At 33.1% G+C, this 22,524-nt stretch overlaps 1 protein-coding gene across 2 annotated transcripts in view; it reads right to left on the bottom strand.

The window, feature by feature from the left end:
* The window catches only part of OTOGL (otogelin like), a 126,796-nt gene extending 105,207 nt beyond the window's left edge, over positions 1-21,589 (bottom strand). The window contains exons 1-9 of one of the 2 annotated variants that reach the window (XM_039838918.1): positions 21,572-21,589; positions 21,334-21,431; positions 20,236-20,275; positions 19,276-19,324; positions 16,018-16,084; positions 14,060-14,158; positions 12,369-12,523; positions 7,651-7,772; positions 4,386-4,591 (exon numbers count right to left, since the gene is read on the bottom strand). In XM_039838918.1, coding sequence (XP_039694852.1) covers positions 4,386-4,591; positions 7,651-7,772; positions 12,369-12,523; positions 14,060-14,158; positions 16,018-16,084; positions 19,276-19,324; positions 20,236-20,275; positions 21,334-21,431; positions 21,572-21,576 — 841 coding nt within the window. In that variant the 5' untranslated portion in view covers positions 21,577-21,589. Of the gene's footprint in view, positions 1-4,385; positions 4,592-7,650; positions 7,773-12,368; positions 12,524-12,876; positions 12,971-14,059; positions 14,159-16,017; positions 16,085-19,275; positions 19,325-20,235; positions 20,276-21,333; positions 21,432-21,571 lie in introns of those variants that run through there. The other variant, XM_039838919.1, reaches the window with a different exon arrangement.
* Between the last annotated feature and the right edge of the window lie 935 nt (positions 21,590-22,524).

The raw sequence follows: 22,524 nt of genomic DNA, 5'->3' as shown, positions 1-22,524 counted from the left end.
TATATTTGACATCATTCAGAGACTTACTAAAATTGTTATTCCATTTCGGGGATCAATAATAAAAAAAAATACAATTGTTGAGCTCTTGTGGAGATTTTAGATAGTCACAAAAGCAATAAGACTGAAAAAGACACCTGGAGAAGAGAAGACTAAGAAATGAATTCATTTCATCCGAATATGATAAAAAGTATTTCTAAAAATGTTCAGAACAGGTTGTTGAGCGTCCTGCCACTATCCCAGCATTACTCAGAGGCAAGATTCAGGAGCTAATACACGTCAGCAACAAACGTGGACTCTGTCCCAAATCAAATTTAAATTGTCTCAGCACCTGGCCTGAGAACAACTTTCATAATTAATGAAAATTAATCTTCCCTCACATCTAGTCAAAGGCTGAATCTCAAATCTCAATGATTTGGCAGAACCGAACAAAATGACATCCCTAAGTCGCATCTAAGACAGTCTTCAGATTTGAGTTTAAGGTTCTCCACCACGTATATTTACATAGCCCCAGGTCTAACACTGATGATGAGCTACCGCTAGAATCAAAAATCTCAAGCCAAATGTTTGACAACTCTCTGTCAACAACATCTTCAAGATAGGAAGATAATGTTCGTGTGCTACTACTAATCATTGGAAGATGTGGGAGTTCATCTATTAGAACATTTTGTTCTCTTAATGTAAAACCCCAAACTGTACTTTGTCCTTAAAGACTCTTTTTGATCTGGCACTTGCACTCTCCTGACTAGAAACCTCTCCCATCCACCTAACACCACCCCTGCCCTTCCTATATCTTCTACTCCTATTCTTGCTCAACCAACTCCTGTCATACTGGCTTACATTGTTCTTCACTCAGCCTCATTCCCACCTTGCTCTTGATCCTCCTCCTTCAAAATCACTCTTCCCTCCAATCTTCTCTCTACTCTCTCTTATTTCATTTAAGCATCTATTTAATATGACCTCCTCAAAGAGGCTTTCTCTGTCACATGATTTAGACCACAAGCAGCTACTGTTCTATCACTCTTAATCTTATTTCACCATTTTGCATGGCTGCTACTGCTCAAAAACAACTATATTTTAATTCTTTTTATTTATTTATTTTGTCTTTCACTACAATACCCACTACAGAAAGGAAGGGAGTTTGTATAAGCTGTCCATTTGCTGTATCCCTAGTTTAGTATCTGGTAAATAGTAAGTGCTCAAAATACATTTGCTAAATAAGTGAATGAATCAATAAAAGGGAGTTTGCAATATTTATTACATAGATTATTGAATCCTAGAGCTTTCAAATTTGTCTAGCCCATTTCATTATCTCTGTTACTGTTGGAAATGTTACACATTGCACTAAATATGGGCCTAATATACTTATTTTAAAAAGGAAAAACTGATATTCTATTAAAGAAAATTTATCATCATGTTTTATTTAAAAATCATCAATTTTTTAAAGTTTGCAGAAACAAAAATATTTCCTAAAGGCCCACTTATTTTAATATTTATGCACAAATTTTAATGCTACTAAACAACCTGGGCAATCCCTTAGAGTTCACTTTATATCCAGCTTTTCAACCACATATTTAGTTACTTTTACTACATTGCATTAATAAAAGAGTCACAAAAGTTGGTTATTATGAGACTTTAATCCAAATCAATTGGTGGTCTAAGAGCCTGCAAAACTAAAATTAAAATGTTTTATGTAAAATACAAATAGTGTGGTTTATTGTCCATATTGAGACATTTCTAAGAATGAAAGTAAATCACTATCAATTATTATGATGGTTTCTACGAGTAAGCCAAGGTTCTTATACTGATATATAGCTAGCTATAGACATAAATTATGGAACTAGAATTTCAACTAAAGAGCCAATTAAAGTCTTTCGATATCCACAGAAATTCTGAAAAGCCTCATTTCTTTGTGAAGTCATTCCTGAAGAATGAGTAGGAATGCAGAGAGAAATGCAATTTTAATCACTGTCAAGAAATTATGCATTCAATGGCATTCAATTAAACTACCTCATTGCTTCTAAAGATTTATCTAATCAGCAAAGTGCAGGCTGAGTTTCAAGAAAATACTAGGCATCTTAAAGCTAAAGGTAATATAGCTCATCTGTATACATTTTCTTGTATTATTATAATATGAGAGAAAATCAGAGGGCAGGTTCTTGTCACATGCCTATAAATTATTATAAACTAGTTTTTATTACTCTGCTTTAAAGTGTGCACCAAATAAAATTGTGAAAAAGCTGAAATTTTTCTTTAGACTCCTTCCACATACTTTTCAGGGTCTTTCTTGCCTTTTGCCAGTTCAGCCATATTCAGTCCGTTTACCTCCTGCTAGTCTTCTCCCACTTATCATCTGCTGACACCCTTTGCATGCTGCCTCAGTTATTTCGCTGTGAGCAACCATTTTATGTTCCAGGTTATCAAAGTCTTTCTGACTGTTAATTCAAATCCTAATCTGAGTCTCTGTGCCTCTAAAAGAAACAGATGCTATTTTCTATCCTGACCTCCAACCATTTTCCCCAGATGTCCCAGGAGAACTGCCCATAGCAGTCTTTTCTAACTTTAACACTGAGAACTGAATTATTTTTTTTTTCATGAAGCTTTGATACAGAAGCAATAATAATAATAATAATAATTACCATCTGATTGATTCTGCCTGAGTCAAAAACCCTACTTCTAAATTTGTGAGCCCTCTCATTCTAAATACCTAATTGGAGGCAAAACGCCATTTCCTGATGATCTCAATATTGTACATTTGTATTGTGCTCACAGACATTTGAATATTATCTCTTACATGTTCTCATTTGATCCTCATAGGCTGGAAGTTCTCAGGGTCATTATTATCTCCACTTTACATATGAGGAAATTGACTCTTTGGAGCCCTGCTCTTTAGCCACCAGTGGTCTCTTCCTGATGAGGCATCGTCCATCTTGGATAAAATGTTTGCATTTTAACAAGGGCCTCTTAAACCAAACATTTTCATTTCAGCTTCATTATAGTTTTATTGAAACCAACTGGGGATGATTATGTTAGCTAAAATGTATTGAGCATTAATTATGTGCCAGGCACTGTACTGTGTTTTATATGGATTGTCTCATTTAATCTTTGCAACTCTACAAAGTATATACTATGATTATATCATTAAACTTAGGAAATTTAATAAGTGGCAAAGCAGAATTTGAATCCCAGAATATGACTCCGGAACCCACACTCTAAATAGAATTTTCACTGTGCCTTAAAACACAACATATGGTCAACTCTTCTCTATTAATTTTATAATATAAAAAAGTATTATATAGCACTTTACAGATTAAAAGTCAATTTCTCACACATTTATTTAAGCATAGGTTTGAGAGCCAGTCAGATTTGTAATCCAACCCTGACAGCAGCATTTACAAGCTGTGTTATATTGGACATGTTAACTTGTCATAAAATTAAGAAAATACTACCCACTGTCAGATTGTTGTATGAGTTGGGAATAATATAGTTATATGCTCATATTAACTATTTCGAATAATATCGAGTTATGTTCTTATTATTGCCAATAACTCTTAAAGGTCAGAATTATTATATTCCTATTTTTCAGCTGAAGAAACTGAAAAATTCCTATTTTTCAGCTGAAGAGCATCAGAGAGATTAAATGAGTTGCCTCAAATCACAGAGCTTATAAGAGTTGGAACAAGATTTTAAAAACATATCTACTGGTACTAAGAACAGGATTCTTTTTTATTGCACCTCTCTATGTGGACTTAAATCATGATTATGTCCTGTGACTCTCTTATTCTGTTGCCAATACACACTAGTACCCATTTTGAAACAGAACACATTTTTAATAGTTGACTGAAATTAGTTTCATGACTTTGAATAGGTGAATGATGATAGGTACATTATTATACGTAATAAAAGTTAAATTATTATTTAACTTTTATAATAATGTGCACATTTCATTATCTTTACAAAATTATCCTTTGGCAGTCATTTAATTTATTTCTATCAATACTGGATGAAAAATATCTTTTGTCCCAAACTGGACAATTTTGACCCAAATGAGTTTGAATTACTAAAATATAAGCCCCGAAGAGGGAAGAGTCTTTGTTTTGTATCCCAAGCTCCTACAACAGTGCCTAACACAAAGTAAATGCTCAATTAATATTTGTTACATATGTACATCCTGTATCTTAATTTAGCAAATGTAAACTAGCTCATGGTTTTCAAGAATGACAAAAAAATATTTCCTAATAAGCTTCACTTAAGATCACTTAAAGAAGCAAGTGATAGCTACCAATTTTACCCAACCTAAGATGAGTTATACCCTTTGAATACTTAGATTTTTTTGGTGAAGGAAAAAGACCTCAGAAGTACCCATGCATTTCTTCCACTCCCCTTACCTTGTTGAATGATGAAATCATCAGATTGAATGCCATTGTAGTTTCCACATAGGCCACAAGATTTCCCTTTATGCTCCTCAGATATTTTGAGGTAAATTCCAGATACTCCATCCCAAGCCAGTGAAAAACCAAAGGCTGTTTTCACCAGAATGTAGTCAGCTAGTTTTTCAATAGAAACTTGTCCAATTGTCTGAGGCAATGTTAAACTTGAAAAATAAGACAAAGGCAATCAAAGAACTTTGATAAAGGATCAATTACAGATGATTTATTTATTTCTTGAATAAGTGATCAATTTAATAAAAAATAACTTTTATTCAAAATTATTGAATAAACTATGCAATTAGATTTCCCAAGCAACTATTCTATAGGAAATCTCAATATTTTTTGAAAAATACAATATTGAAATAAAAGAACAACAAAAATTATATCTGCTTCTCCACATTGATTTAGATTTCATATTTATAATTGAATGATTCAACCAACCAAAAACACACTTCTATAAATATCAGTGATTTTTAAAATCTGGAAAATAACCTTGTCTATTTTGAATAATCAGAGCTCAAATGTATTTATTTTTATCTAAAGAATTCAAGATATCGAAAAATGCTCAAAATTGTGAGGTATAAACAATGGTCAAAATGTGTAAACACAATGATAAACTCTGATTTTGTTCAATTTTTATTTTAAACTTGGCTGCAAAGAAATAGGAGCTTCTATCCCCCAAATGTCACCTTCGTATGTCATTATTTTCCAAAAGAAAAATGGCAAAGCATGATTAACTATAATCTACATTTTTAATGCTACAAAGTACATAATTAGGAAAATGGAATACTTTGTCCTAACGTATTGCATAGGGGTTATATTCATAATTTTTAAGTTGGATATATGTTGTCTATTTAAACAAGGTCACATTGAATATTTAAATTCCTAATCCAATGTCTAGTCTTTTCATTTTTCATAAGAATGTGCACATACAAAAGAAGTGGAAGATGTATAAAAACTAAAGAAAAATAAACAATTGGACATTTTCAAAGCACAGTAATTTGCCTAGAATACTTTTGAAAGAACACTGTTCTTCCATTTGCAAGTATTACAGAAAAGAGCAAGTACTAACAATTAAAGAAATGGAAGGAAAAAAATCATCTTTATTAAGATAGCCATGCTAACTAAAAATTATAAACCATAATGTGAGTGAGGCTGGAGGTTAATAGGAATATTCACTTACTTCAAATTAGTTCCTTTCTGGGAAAAGCATGGCTACATAGCACAAAAACTATAAAACTAAACATATTCATTAACAAAAGGATATTCCCTAAAGATACAATTCAAAATAGGTGTAATCATTTGTTCAAAGATGTTTTCAGATGATTTTTTAAAGAAAATTTGTTATAAGAATGAGAAAACAACCAAAAATTTACACTGGAGAATACATAAGACTCTAGCTAACTGCTGCCATAATCTATTATTATCAAAAATTATAAACATGATGAATTTGTAGTAAATTCATAGTGAAAGTCAGTATAAATAATATTCTTTAAGTTTGCAAGTTTATAAAAACTATACATGAGAAAGTGAATCATGTTCTATAAAAATATTTCATAGCAATAGGATGTTAATTGTATGGAGGTATAGTTGTTTTGTTGTGGGTATTTTTTGGTTTGGTCATTTGTCATTCGATCTCTTTTACAGCAAATTGATTAGATAAACTGTTTTTGAAAATAAAAGGAATATTACTCTGATTATTCCGATGTGTATAACAAAAAAAGGATGCTAGCTGAGATAAAGGATAACAGTAAAAATTAGATAATCTCCCATAAATCTAAGAAAAACTCCATGCAACCTAGGCAGGAAATATTAACAATGAAAAATAAAGTGAAAGCACAGATTAATGCTAAAATTACTCACAGATTCATATGTACCAAAACCCTTCATTTCACAGGTGAGAGAACAGAAGTCCAGAGCTCACGCATTTGATTTTATTTTGGCAAACATTTCTCTAGCACCTGCTATGAGTTGGGCCCTAGGCCAGGTACAGCATTAGTATAAGCAATTTAACTGAATAATAAGAAAACCATCTATTTTCTATCATGTGACAACTCTAAGTTAAAATTTAAATATTATATCTTTGATTTAACAAAGGGTTAGTGTTCTTGAAATTCTACTTCAATGGCATTTCTGTTTCATAAAACGATAATTTTTAAAGTGTCCATTGTGTTACCCAAAATCCCATATAAGGAATCCTAAACTATTATTTAAATTTAGTGCCAAGAAATACATATGTAATGCATTATCTTCTCATTCAAATGGCTAAACTTTCTTTTATAGGAAAATGAGAAGTACAGAACCCAGGGGATAAAGAAAATAAATCCTAGAGAGACAGAGGGTCTACTCTGGGTTGCCTGACTATGGTCAATGTTTCAACCAAAGCCCATTCTTCTATCACTTGCTGCCTCTTAAGGAATCTAAACTGAGGGGGTTCGGGGGGAAGCACTAAAGTTGGTAGGGCCATCGCACTGGAAAGAATCCTCATGGTTCTAACACTTCCTAGTGAATCCTGAATGATGACTAGAATTGTTCCATCCTGCAATTTACTTTTTCTGGCATAACTCAGCCAAGAAATATTTAAGGCTGAGTATCTCTATAATTATTTAGATTGGAAGGCAGATTATTCCACAGTATTCCCAGTTTAAAATGTATAAACCTTCCACCAAATAAATAAATATCCCCTTTCGCAAAACTCTGAAATCCTATTCTTAGCAGACAGGAAACCGGAAGTGGCCTCCTCTCTGATCTATTCAAGAAGACTTGTTACGTATTGGCTCTGAATCTTTTTCAGAACACTAATCTCAAGTGACACCCAAACTTCGTTCATACAAATTTGAAAAAGACTTGCAGAGGTTTAGTTTTAAGTTTCTACTTAAAAAAAAAAAAAAGGAAAAAAAAGATATAAGAAAGAGGGCAAAAAATAAACTTTGACGGTATTTCCTAAACTTCTCTTAGAAAAAGATATGAAATCTTTTCTCCACCTATGTAAACATATTTGTATCCTACATAAGCATTAGGAAGGTTAAACTGGTTAGATTTCTGGCCACCTAGGTGGTCTTGAAACCTACTGAAGTTTTAATATCTATATGATAGAACTTTAAGTTTATTGTTGAAAAGAAATCCTCTCTTCCTACTCTCCACAATTCTTTTCCAGTTGAGATGTTTGGAAAGGCTATTAGTTTATGATGTTATTTTCATTATATTATTTATCATATCTTACCTGATTCCATCCTTTTTTATTTTATGCCCATAAATTTGAATTTCCTCTTGGTCAGAAAAGAACAAGCTGATTGACCGATAACAATAATACACTGAACCAAGGCACTTAGGGCTATTATGAACCTTAAAGGGAGAAAACAAAAGAAAGGATAGGAACAAACAAATATATATTATATACATTATATATATATTATATATATATTTGAGTTACTGAAATTACACTGTATGTCCACAATTTTGTAGTATCATTTATCTTATGGCAGTTTACAAAATTATAACTACATTTAGGATTTTCAAGAGAAAAGAAACATTCATCTCAAAAACTGGACAACAGAATTAACTTCATAATACAAATTAATTCAACATTTTAAAACATGATCTATATTGGAAAAAATTAGTTCTGACAGGAAGACTATAGAGCACCACAAAGAAACACATTGTAATGTTCATGCTCATGTTTTTTTGACCTGTTAGAGAGTCATAAAATAGAGTTTCAAATAGAGCTCCACATAAAGTGATATGTAACGGTTGCAACAGTGACTATAACCTAATAAGATAAAATTTCCCAGACACTTTAGGGAAGAGAGATTATTCCTCAAAAATTTGATGGGAAAACTAGTTTACTAGTAAAAAGAAAAAAGAAAGCAAAGAAGAAGACGAGGAGGAAAAGAAGAAAAAAGGAGACTAATACCCCATTCCAAAATTAATTTCAGAAGGTCCAAAAAGTAAAGCATAATGATGAAACTATAAAATAACAGAAATATAAATAACTATATATGGAAAAGAAGTTTCTAAGCACCAAAGTGATAAGAAAAATCACCAATGATAAGATAGAGCTTTAATATTATAAGAATATAATATATATATTAATTTAATGAATAATTAGCAACTTTTATTGATCCTTTTTTCCCTACCAGGCACTATTTTAGACTCTAGGGATACAGCAGTCAACAAAACAAACAAAAATGCCTGCTCCCATGGAACTTATAAAACAGTTAATAAAAAATATAACTAAATATAATTAAAATATATGCTATGCTAGATGACATGAGGAGAAACATTAAGCAGACAAAGGGGATCAAGAGTGTGTCAAGGATTGGAGGGCAATTTTAGATTGAACGGTTAATGAAAGCCTCAATGATAGGAAGAAATTCTAGTAAAGATGAAGGCAGTATTAAGAGCAAACCATATGGATAATTAGAAGACCATTCTATGTTACGGGAATAACAAGTACAAAAAATTGAAGGAGGAGTATGTGTAAAATGTTGGCAGTATCAAGGAATCCAGGCATCTGACCTCAGGCAGGATACTGGAGAATTTTTTTTTTTTGAGAACAACATGGAAAAAAGAAATACAAATACTCATGTCTGGGGCTTATCTAATGAAACCAGATGCTCCCTGCTCAATCTCCCACCAGGTAAGCAAGCCTCTATCCATATATTCAGAGCTTCTAATCAGCTTTTAAAGCTTAATTCTCAAATGTGAATAAACATTCATTTGATAAAAGCTTGCAGCAAGAAAGACAGATAAATTTTAAAAAGAAATATCAAAGGAATCAAAAATAATTCTGAAAAATAAACTTCCAAAAATCCATAATAATGTAGATTAATATTATTAATATTAATAATATCTTTAGAGAGAAAAGTGAATATATGCCACTCAGGAAGCAAAAAGGAAATTCTGTTAAAAATGAAGTTCAAAGAATAAAAAATAAACTGGATATTGACTATATCCTAAGAGAAACATATAACTGAAATATGACGGTTAGAAAATACATATCTAAAAGTTGGAAATAAATTTCCCAAAATGTAAACCAAAAAAACAAAAGGATCAAAAATAGTGAGAAAATTAAAGAATCGATCACTCAGTTCAGGCTATCCAATAGCCAAATAACAGAATTTCTGAAAGAGGACAAGAGAAAATTTTGAAAGAGAAGAGGAAAAAAATACAATTCCAAAACTAATTAAAAATTAGAATGGATTGAATTTCAAAATTCTGAAAGTAATTTCCAAATTATAATCAAGGTTCCAAAATCTTCACTTTCAAGCACACTTTCCAGGGAAGTATCTTTTCTTTCCAGAAAGCAACTTGAAAATGTAGCCAATTAAAACAAATGAGTAAACAAAAAAGAGGATATGGGTCTCTGCTTAATCATCACTACAAATAAGCACTGTTCACATGTTCAGAGCATCCATTAAGATTTTGAGAGACTCTCTCTCAAGTATGAACAAAGTTCAGGGATCACTAGGCATTTCACGAGATCCAAGAAACAGGGAAACCAGTACAAGAGACAGAAGGACGAAATCCTCCAGGAGAATGGTGAAGAGAAATCTCAAGTGCTAGGTGTGTGCAGTAAGCTCAAAAGCAACCAGTCTCAGTTGGAGCCGAGAACAAAGAACAGGAATGGACATCTCATGGGAGAAAGAGAAACTGAGGGACTGCCTAAAGTATCTGACCATACTGAGAAGAGTTTCACTGAGAAGAGTTTCACAGAGAGAGTTTAGAGGGGAAAAAATTAGTGATGACAGTATAGAAAATGCAGCAAAGAGATAAAATGTACAAAGAAAAGAGATAAAATCATAATAAACCTATTGGGCTTAGCTCTAAACTATACTTATATGAATATTATTCATATAGGTATAATATGTAAATGACAACAAATGTAAAAAACATATATTATTTAACCAAAAATAGTGTTAAAAATCTATTAGGAAGAGGGAAGGAAAGTGTATGTGTCTGTTAGGGCAGGAAGGGTGACGTAACAGAGATGATTCTTCCTTTTCCACAGTAGGAGGTGAACAAATAAGGCCTAACTTTTAAAAATAAAGAAAAAATAGCATATTTAGACAGGTAACATAAAAGTCAGGAGAAACAGCTAAAAGAGTTGAAGTAATTGCCTTTGAGGAGACACACTTCTGCTGGGGGTGGGGAGTGAAGGAAGGCAGGCACTATTTTTTTGTTTTATTTCTTATTCCTTGATAAAATTTTTTAAACTATGTACATATATTGTTTTAATAAAAATAAAATCAAATTTAAAGAAAAAAGAATCAGAAGCATTAAAATATATGCATAAAGATATTTATCAACACATATTTAAAATACTGAAAATATTTTTTAAACCTAAATTTCTAAAATGGGGCATAAATAATTTGAGTATTTCGTAAGTTGGGACAAGATTTGTCTAGCTTATAAAGTTTGTTTGTGTTTGTCAAGGATATTTTACATGGAAGAAAGTTGTTGATGTAATATTAGGTGAAAACATAGAATAGAAAATTATATATAGTATGATTTCAATATTATAAATGGGTATAAAATCCAGAGGAAAAAGTGTAGAAGGAACTACACGAAGCCATTAGCAATGGTAACTCTTGACTGATAATTCTAGTATTATTTTTTAGACTTCTCTAAATGTTTCACATTTTCTACAAATGAAGTGAACTACTTCTATAATCAGGGAAAAGATAATATTTAAAATAAAAGGATTTATTGATTTGAAAGCAAATTCCACCAACTAAAACAGAGCCAAGTAGAAACAATATCTATTAACTCTGGAAGCATGGTTCAGCATTGTGTGTTATTATCAAAAGATAGATTATCTAGCTGACACCTTAGTCATCAAAAGGATGAGACACTGGACAAGAATAATTCAGTGAGGGAATGAGAAGGTGTTTCAGTGATAAACCCAGCAAGACAGTGAATGAGTAAATAACAGTCGGGGGCTGAGAACAGGAGCCCTGTAAGTATTGAAGGTGCATTTCACTAACTCCTGTCTAAAGAGACCTTTAATTTCTTTATTTTTCTGCCCCATAAGTTAACTTTCAATAGATCTCATTTTCTTTCTGGGTCATAAGGATTTGTGGTTCTTGAAAAGCTCAAGTCCTACTTTTTATATTTGCCTCACCTAGGAGAGGAAAAAAAATTTAGGCAACTCCAATGTAAGTTGAAAGGAAAAAGAAAACAGAGATTCAAACAAATGATAGCTATGGAGAGTTTTGCATTTGAACAGGACAGCATAGCAGTTTCCTAGGTGTGCTTTAAGATATCTAGAAATCCAGGAGAGGATAGTGGGCAGGGAAGGAGGGCCCTGACTTCCTTACTTTAGCAAGAGCCACTCTGCAGCTTACTTTTTGAGATGTCTCTTAAGAACACATTTGAAGCAAGAATTCTGAAAGTAAGAACAAACTCTGAGGTCAGTCATATTGTGTCAATCCATCTATCCTCTAGCCTGTGCTTACATAATTCATACACTCCATTTCATAAATGCATTCCCGGGTTCATACTGAAGGGTGCTCTTTTAAAAATTTATCCAGGTGGCATCACACTGAAAATGCCAAGAAGGAACTATATATGAGTAATGTAGTGTGTGCCTGGACCCACTCCTTCTTCAAAATGATCAAATAAAACCTGAAGAACAGGGATATGAACTGGAGTTGATATTATGATATCCATGATATGGACATTTCTACATTGCCAGTATATCCCTCCTACATGGATTCAAATCCTCCTTCTCCCAGCCCTAAATCATCTTGATAGAACTATTCTCAATACAGTTGCAAAGTTTATCCATTCCATTAAGACCGACCCCTCTCTTTCTCCAGTCAGAGCCCTAAGTATTCATGATATGATTATTACATAATTTCCATCATTTTTTTAGTACTTTAGAAATACAGACATCACCAAAAATAAATTTTAAGTTAATTATACCCTAAGACCACTTACCCATACAGTGTACCGAGGCTCCAAATTACCACAGTCCTTTGCAAAAATGTAAGAACAGTTTCCTGGGAAGTAATAGTAGATGCCATCAAAAGTTTCAAAGTGGTACTGTCCCCAGGTTTTGCAAATCCCATCTCTGCCATTGCCCATATTTGGCACTGAAAAGAAATAGGATAATACTTAATAGAATTAAATAAATTACACCTGTTTCTGGCAAGGTTCAGTCATGGTAGGTGTTTCTATTTCACTAAAATAGGTATATTCTTCTTTAGTCATCAATATCATAGGAAGAAATAACAAACATAAAATTACTGGTTGCTCTCAAAACTATAAACTCCCCTGAAGAAAAACATGGTCTCTAAGTTGTTTTGAAGGAAGAGTTTATGTTAGAAAATTCTGTAATTTTTGCTTCCGAAGGAAGATTCTGAAAGAAAGGAAGAGTAGGGAGGATAATACAGTAAATAAAGGTGACAGCAATAAAGCAATATAATCTCAGAAAAGAAAACGTCACCACTGAGCATCCTAAAAATTAGCTTACGCAGCATGAGAGTGTTCCAGACTCTGTCATTCTTTCAACAATATCTTAATAGAATCCAGAGAGAAAAATAACCACTGACAGAGAAAATCATGTTTATATGTCTGGGGATTGGAAGCATTAGTCATCCAAAGTACGCTGGAATTTAAGACCTCAAACTGGCCAAATTTTAGGCAATGTTTGTCTTAAATCATACAACTTCATCTCCTATTGTCTTCGTGCCTACCTCCCTTCTCACCCTTGTGGATAGCTCTCTATTCTACTTTGATTTTCTAGACCTTTCCCTTCAGAATTATATGAACATCTGTGACATTTGTTGAGCATTCAATATGTGTAAAATATTCTAATACCTTCTATAGAGAGTATGAAGATAAAACACAGTCGTTGTGTTTCTTTTTATAATTTTTACCTAAATTTAGCCTTGGCCAATTGGGCCTTTTCAGGAAAAAGCATGGAGTGATTCACTAATCAGGCAGTCTTCTCTGCCTTATCTCTGTTGTAAATTTTCACAGAATCTAACACTTTCTTTACAGTAAGTGTCATAAGTGTGATTAATGTGTATCTGCTGTGTGTTAGTCCTCTCCTTTAGATTGTAACTTCCAAGAGAATGGGAACATGTCTGTATTATTCACTGTAGCATCCCCAGTGCCTAGCCTGGGATTTAGTAGATGCTCAGTAAATACTCATACCACAAATGAATATCTATTGATCTTTATTGATATAGGATCCTAACCTAGAATTGTGGATCAAAATATTTTTTAAGAACCCTCTGCTTTGAAGAGCTCTCAATATTATTTCTATTTTATGTACAGAATATTCAATTAATTCAAAGTCAAAAAGAATGTATGGCCCTGAATAGTAAATCTAATTTATCAAGCAAAAGAGAGAGAGATGAATGAGAACCTGGTTTTAATGGGTAGTTCCATCTAGAGTAGAAAAAATATCTGAGGAAATAGTAGAGATAAGTAAGAAGGGAAAGTGGGCATATCTATTTTCTTTTACATTGTTTCTAAATTACTAAGAATGAATTCTGAGCCCTTGAGTTAATATACAATATGATTGTTCCAACTCCCAATGGATGAACACTAAGACAGCAAATTATGCTTTAATGTTTTCTTTGACATCTTGTAATTCTCTCATAAGTATCCCTGAAACTTACCAATCTGGCACCTTGTCCCAAGCGCCTGAAATATCTGACAGTCACATGTACCAGTCTTAGAACAGAAAGCTCCGTTAAGGCATTCATGAGGACAAGAACCTGAGGGGCAAAAAAATGTTATCTCCTGGAGTGCATCAGTTTTTATAAACATATTATGTCAAGATTTAGCTTGGACTGTTACCATTGTTAATTCAAACAGAACCTTGGGCCTCTTGCCTTGATGAGCTAAAGAATTAAGTACGTCGAGTCTTTATCTAGTTCATTTCATTATGTGGGCTGTGAAACAAGCAAGACAGACTTTCACATCAAACTACTCTGAGAGCAAAGGTTAGCCTCCTCCAAGCAATTGAAAGGTCAAGTTCCCATGTAAGGAATCCTTGTCCCAGATGATGAGAACCAGAAATACACCAGAGCTGCAAATGATTCCGTTGATGGAGTTTGGCACTGGAGTTTGGCACTGGCTGCACGTCCGATGGGCTCCTTCTTCGGGAGCAAGTGCTGTATTAAAGGGTAGTGTCCATTATTAGCTCGAGGCATCAGGCAAAATATAAAACTCAAAAGGAAATTCCCATTTTTTAAGAGAATGATTTAATATTTCATTTGAAGTTTGTATATTAATCCTCAGGCTCAGTTATCAATTTTTTCTGACCCATACTTAATTCCAATGTAGCAGAAGCCGGAATCACTGCTGGCTGTCACCAAAAATATTCTTTCTTTCATAGAAGGAAAAAATCCCAAAGGGTTATGTTGAAAAGAGGAAGCAATAAACTATGAGCTCCTGAGTGAGTTTTAAAAATGCAAAGGAGTCATAGTGAAAATTTTTTCTCTAATAAGAAGCGGACAAGAGGCAACTGACAAAACTGAAGCGAGAAGGATTTAAGTAACACATCGAGAGGACTAAAGGATATCTTTGAGACACTGTAAAGTATTACTAAAAATTGGACCTCTCTAGAATATGTTAAGGTCATGAGGGCACTTATCTAACTGCAATAATTTAACCAAGGTTGTGCCAAAGGCAAGAATTAGGAAACTCTATTATCCTTCTAACTTAAGATCAATTGATCTAAAATTTGTCATTACATTTAAAAATGGACAATTCTCTAAGTAATATATCTTAACCGAAGAAAAATGAGCTGTTTCAACATTCATTATAAATATGGGGGGGTGTTTTTCATAAGCTTAAATGCAGTTTTTCTTTCCTAAAAGAAAAAACTATCTTTAAATTTTATCATATAACAATCTTGCATTTTTCCAATGAATATGTGTCTAAATATTTAGCTAAACAAATGTATGTCCTTAAAAAGTTTATTTATAGCCTTTTTTATTCTTTTGAAAACATATATCAAGCCAAAAATAGAAATCCTTGTTATTTTAAATTCAATGAAAAACACAAATTGAATTGTGAGCCCTTGAGTTAATATACAATATGATTGTTCCAACTCCCAATGGATGAACACTAAGACAGCAAATTATGCTTTAATGTTTTCTTTGGCATCTTGTAATTCTCTCATAAGTATCCCTGAAACTTACCAATCTGGCACCTTGTCCTAGATTGGTAACTATCAGCAGCATTCTGCTTAATGGAAATGGAAAATTGGTAAACAAAAACAGGATGTGAGAGCAAAACCCCACAGTGCCAAACTCCATCAATGGAATTATCTGCAGCTTGTATATTTCAAGGAGCAAAGAGCAAGTAATTGCTTCAGAAAATAAGTTTCTGATATCCAGTGATACCTCTTTTGGTCATGTAGTTATCAGTTTTCTCTAAGTTTTTAATCCTCTTATTTTCAAAAATAATTCAAATTTCTATACAAAGTGAACCTAAATGATTTCTGTTATTACCACCCTGGCTCATTTTCCTTCATGTATTATATGGAAGTAATGAAGAATTGATTTGATATATACCCCAGAGGAGTCTTTTGAGAAAGCAAATACAAAAACATAGATGTAGCACTGACCTTTTATTTTGCTCTCACCCCAATTAATAGCTTCATGGAAGAAATATCTTGGAGAAGTTGCTTCAGACTTTGAAAGAAAGAAATAAGAATTCAGGAGAATTAGATTATTTAATTCAAGTCAAGCAGGCAAATTAGAAAATCTGGAAAATAGCTACAAATATAGAAATTTTTATAAGGTACTGACTTTCTATTTTCTTGGGTTATTGAGGCAAACTCAGTGAGGCCATATTATTTCCAAGTTCATAGTTTCCTGCTTTCATTCCTCCCAGGTTTTATCCTCATTGTTTAATCTCCCCTTCTTGCCTATCTCTCTTCAAACTAACTCAGATTCACAAGAGTCTGTGACCTTGATTCCCCCAAGACAGCAAATTTTATTCTCTCTTCAGCCATATTATTTCCAACTGCCAAAATCTAACACAACCACCAACATTACTGACACCAAAATCTTCTTACTTTGGCTCCAAGGAATCATCTTTGATGCTCACTACAAGTATACAGTAACTTCAACAATGCTCATACAGGTTTATAACCTTGAACAAATTATATAACCTGCTCAGCCTCAGTTTTCCAATCTATGAAATAGAATAACAGTAACTGCTCCACAGAATTGTGAGGATTAAGTTAGATGAGATAAGTAAAGCAGCAAGAATAGTGCCAGGCACACAATAACAGGGGTTATAAAATGTTACATATTTTTGTTATTTGGCAAATTTACTGGACGACATTAGACTAAGGCAAGAGTATACAACTTGTCTTTTGCTCCATATTCTCTCACTACCTAGCATCGCTCAGTATGACTGCCTAGAACGCCAGTCTCCCAGTTATCACAGCATCCTAATGACCTCAGACAGCACTCTATGCCTCATATTACATTTCACCAATGCTAAGACATGATGCATAATTCTTGATTTTTTTTTTACAGTTCTGAACTCAGAATGGCATCTTACACTTGAAATGGGGAACACTTTTATTTTTTACATCTTATAAATAATGGCAAAAATTAATTGTGTCTTAGATTCAATAAACGTGTTATACAGAAATGACTTCTTTACAGGCCTACCTCACTAGACATTGAATTTCTACATAATAAACACTGCTATTTATGTTTATGTCTCTAGCGTAATCCTTTGTGTGTCAGCAACAAATACCAACTTGACTGAAAATAGAATGGTATGATCTCATTCTGTTTAGAACCATGACTGTATACATGCTGTTGACGCCTCTCAGACCACCTCCAACTTCACCTGCATCTGGGTTTCTGTGCACATTGAAATCCTCCAACTTCAAACACTGGCTTCTTTCTATCTCTGCCTGAGGATAGAATCCAAGCAGGACAGACCATAGAAAGTGCCTTCCAGAGGATTTAAGGCCACCCTTAACCAAACAGAGAGAGAAGTTGGTGGATGAGTACCCCAGCTTCCCTCATCCCTTGGAGAAACAACTCTACAATACATTCTACATAGCTCCTTAGAGGATTCCCCAACAAAACTGAGCCCCAGATGCCCAAAGCAGAAAGCCTATCATTAACACAGCTGTATTGGATGTTCTCCCTTTCTAGTCTCACTTTTCTCTTTCCCTCACTGAACATCCTAAATAAATTATCTGCACCAAAGTCTAGATCTCAGCCCCTGCTTTCAAGAGAAGAATTTTGAAATGTAATGCAAATACAAAAAATTTCCAAGCAGTGGATGCATATATTCACATAAGTGATAAAAAAGAACAGCCCATTCGTTCTCCTTGCTGATTACATCTCCCGGAGAGGATGAGAAGCACCAGGAAAGGCAGTCTTTAGATAAGAGATCACTGCAGGGCACAAATAAATACACCATTGAGAAAAGTCTGCATCTACCTTTTCTTTGTTCATTGTTCATCACATTGCCAACATATTTCTGAATCCTTACTTGCCCATATATCTATCCATCAGTGTTCTGTCTTCCTAGAACTGGGGAGTGAATCTGTGTACAAGAATGGCCTTATAAAAGATGAAATTTCAAACCTAAACAATGATTATGACCTCATTGTCCTTCTTTAACATTTCTTCTTTTAAAATTTGTTCAAACATTAAATAATTTGGATGCATGTTCTACAGGAAATAAAAGGGCAAGTGTCTCGCTCTTCATTCTCTCAAAGAGAAATCAAGTCAATGTAAGTGAATTCCCCACTTCTTTACAAAAGGGAGGGATTAACATAACTAACTCCTTTGTAATAAATTATGCAAATTCTAAAGACATCTGCATGAACAATAGGATAACCCATTAATAGGTCACTGTATGTGACAACTTAAGGGTATATCTCACAGGTTCTGCAACCTAGTAGGTTCACCAGAATGCAGCTTTTCTCAAAAAAAAAAAAGAAAGAAAAAGGATTTTCTATTAGTTTTGTCTTCTAAATTGTCGCGATGACCTATCAAATGTGTTCCATTCTCTTTAATTAACATTAAAACACATAAAAATTCAGACATTTACAAAAAAAAATCTAGCAGAAATTAACTGCATTTCAGCATTTGACAACGGCCTCCTTAAGTATATATTCTGTTTGCTATATAAATACTCAAATATATTACTTTCCAAAGAAATGCCTTTAAATTAGGATTCTCTGTTTTACCATCTATCTTTTGTAGAGAAATACTTCTTAAACCTATCCATTTAGACATTCTAACCAGTTTGGAGATATTGCAATTATGTTGTCCAATATCCTTATATAAAGGGACCCAGGCAAAAAGACCTCCTCAAGCTCAGGGCTACCCTACCACTCAAAAAAAAAAAAAAAAGTACCTTTCCGGAAGTAGCTGTAATTTAGATTTATCAAACAATATGAAAGCTGTTTGTCGGAACACCCCTGATGCTCTTTTGCAGTTTTTAACTCAGATCATTTACAACTTTCTCTGCCCCATTCATTTGTGTTTGTTCTGTTGTCATTGTCGTAACTAATATTGTGCTTAATTTCTGAACCCACAAAAATTTTCTAGCAAGTAGATGGATTAAATCGCCTACAAATGATGTGAGCCTATCTGTAGGAAACTGAGGTGAATAGCTTAAAAGCATGAAGCTGACAATAAACAAGTAAATGTAAACTAAACATGAATTTGAAGATTGTAGAAAAGCAGTAGAGAAGTTACTTTGCCTCTTCCTCCTCTTTCCTGTCTTGTTTTTAGTATTTCATTCCCTTCCACAAAGGTCTCTTTGTTGAAGTGACAGCAGAGTCCCAAAAAGAATGTATTATTTCTCTGCCTCTCTCTCCATCTGAGGCATAACCTACCTGTGCTGCTAAAAGAGCTCTTTTCTGTCGATTTCCATTAAATCCCTTTCTGGAAGAAAACAAAAAGAACTTGTATAGTCAAAGGCCCCAAGGCAACCTGAACAAGCCTTTCCCAAGAGAGAGCTGGTGTTTTCCTCCAGCTTTCCATCACTTTGTCAAAGAGGTCTTTCTTGGTTTAACATTTAAAAGGTCCCCCTCCCCCTTTTGGAGGGGTTAGATTTGGGTGGTGGTGCCGTCTCATTTTACAAAATTTGGGAGTGTCCTCAAATCTCTCCAGTCTCTGATGTAAACTGAATTGTAGGAAGGAACTTTGAGATAGAGAAAATAAACAAAATAGTGTAATATTGTAGCACCAGCAAGCATTTTTTCTCCACATCATAAAACTAGTGAGGTGAGTATTAGCCAAGAGTACATTCCATGTTTGGCAAACATAATATTTAATTCACCCCTTTTCCATGTTATAAAGGGAAGATTAATATTAATGTAAGCACATTATACTTTGATTTATCAAAATCAAATGGTGAATAGAATTCTCTTTTTCATTAGTCCTAAAATGATTTTCATTATTTATTGCTAGAATAATTTTATTTGTTTTGTTATTAAAAATTGTTTTAGTCTGAGTTAAAATACAGCACATTTGTAATTAGCAGTGTACATTGATAATAACAATATAAAAGGGTAAGTTACTGAAAGTGAAAGTAATATCCCTTTAGTATCTACAGTCTTTGGACATCACCAAGAACTCTTATAATTAAAATAAAAGGAAATATTTTTGGCTCATAAGTAAGGAACTGAATGCCTGATAATTAATTTGTGGAAACTTTTTAAAGAACTACATATCATGCTCTTATTTTGTAAAATATTTTATTTTATTTTTTTACAAACAGATATAGTTATTTGCTGAAATTTACTCAATGTCATATTTATGTTTTAGAGGACATAAAAACAAGAAATTCTTACTTTGATGTTTCCGTCAAGATGGATGATGCACAAATATATCCTGTCAAAGATAAATATATGTAAGAATAAAAAAAATTATACAAACATCTTGGTCACATGTTCTGATTATTAAACAGATTATTTTAACCTAAATTTTAACCTAAATTCTAAAACTTAGACTGAGTTTTGCTGTTAGTTATTTTGCATTTTCTCAAGAATTTTAACTGGCAAATTCCCTGTGAGATATCAGAGTAACTGGTAATCCAGAAAGAAGGAGCAGTGTACCTAGATTTACACAGAGACATATTACAGTAGAACGAGCACTAAACTTAGAGTCAGAGATCCAGTTTTAATCTTGGTCTTACCACTTAGCAAATGCTAAATTCAAGCAAGTTACCATACACATCACAAAATAATGGTGTTTATCTCCACAGCCCACTCCAGCTCTCAACTCTCTATTACAAACTCCTTAGAGTTTCAATCACTACTAGGATTAAAAGATAGTGTCTATGACCTCTCTAGTCTTTTATACCTCAGTAATTTCTCTCTTTTGCTATAACCTCCAAAATATCAGCCTTTTTCATAGATTAGAAACTAACAAGTAAATGTAAATAAATGTTTTCTCCATAAAACTGTCTTATAAAAATAATTTTATAAATAAAATTGTTACACACAAATAATTGAAAATCAATTCCTAGCACCAAATGTTAAAGTACTTCTTAAAAATATCTTTTAACCATTCCTTGAGTTACTGGCATGAAGAAAGTTTAAGTAATCAATTTCTCAATTTATTTATTATAAAATGTCATATGTTTACACAGACAACTATTTGAAATCATCTTTTAGAAGAGAAAAAATTAGCATCAGAGCTTTTTTCAGTACAGTTGAATATCATAATAAAAGCATAATTTTAACATTTAAAAATAGACTTTAAAAAGCTGAAAGTCCCAAATTATCTACATTATTAAGAATTTTCAAAAAGATAATCTGGCTGTCATACAATATATATCCATTCTAGTGATTTCAAAGTGCTTTACAGTATAAGGGGAAACTTCCTATCAGTTTCAAGAGACACTAAAATACAATAAAATAAGGTAAAGACTGCATATGAATTCTTACCTTGTAATGAAAACAGCAGTATTTGAAGCAAGAATATACTCCAAGGTATCATTAAATTGAGTTTTCTCACAATGTTCATTTCAGTGTAGAATTTCTCCCTGAAATGTAACCAAATTGTTGGTCTTTACTATGATGGCATCTTAGAAGGATGTGTATTTGTACAGTGCTCAGATTCTTACAAATATAACTTTGTAATAAAATAATTCATAAAGGAATTCCTGTCTTTCTAACTACATACAGCATCCGAAGCTTTAGAACTTGCAGGCAACCCTTTGGCTGAGTCTCTCATTAGTAATGCATGGCAGCTTCTTACCTGAGCCCGTATTAATTACACCCTACTCAGCTCTTGCACAGCATATGCCTTTTTAGTCTATATCAGCCTTTTATAACTTCTGAAGACAGCAGTATCAAAAAAAAAAAATCTGTTATCACTTGATGTCATAAGAGATCATTATTCCTAATTGTCCATCTATTCTCTGTGTTTTATTCAAAAATAATTGCTGTCCTTTGGAAAAGGTGAAGTAAAATCCTATTAATTGGTCTTAGAATGCCTAAATGTTCTTATAAATTTTGCTTTAAGAATGAAAAGTAAACTAAAATTATGTGCATATATTTTTGACTCAGGTCTTATTACAGTATAGTTTAAGTTGATATATTCATGTGCCCACAGATGTTTCTGTTAAACATTCTTCAACAAAAGTAGAAAATAACACATAAAGATGATATTCTAATATTTGACTTTAGGAAGAAAATAAAGTAACTCACCTGGCCCTGAAAACCTTCCCTTTGCACCCCATTTTTCACTCTTTATCACAAGTACTCAATTAGAAAACAAAAGAGGACTTCATATTCCAGCAGTAAGAACATTCTTCTCTGGAAGAGATTGACTACCTAGGTTGGCATCAAAGAACAGCTTGAATATTTTATAATGAATCCCATAGAGATGATCTAAGCCCCATAGATAAAGGAAAGCCATGCTTATATAATGGATGCATATTTCCTATAGCAGATCCCATGAGTTATCTGCACTATTATCAAACTCATTTAATAAATTGGGGCACAATATTAAGGAATGTCTAGTTACACAGGAATTACCTTATGAGACAAAAAAGCACACAAGTTCTTATACTGAGACACACAAGTTCTTATACTGAGACACCTCTTCTGCAATGACTTGAGTCTTTTCTGTGA

This window comes from Pteropus medius, unplaced genomic scaffold (genome assembly GCF_902729225.1).
Source record: "Pteropus medius unplaced genomic scaffold, Ma_sr-lr_union100, whole genome shotgun sequence".
Taxonomy (NCBI): Eukaryota; Metazoa; Chordata; class Mammalia; order Chiroptera; family Pteropodidae; genus Pteropus; species Pteropus medius.
Note: the sequence above shows the minus strand (reverse complement) of the source record. Positions and strands in the feature narration are given on the sequence as shown.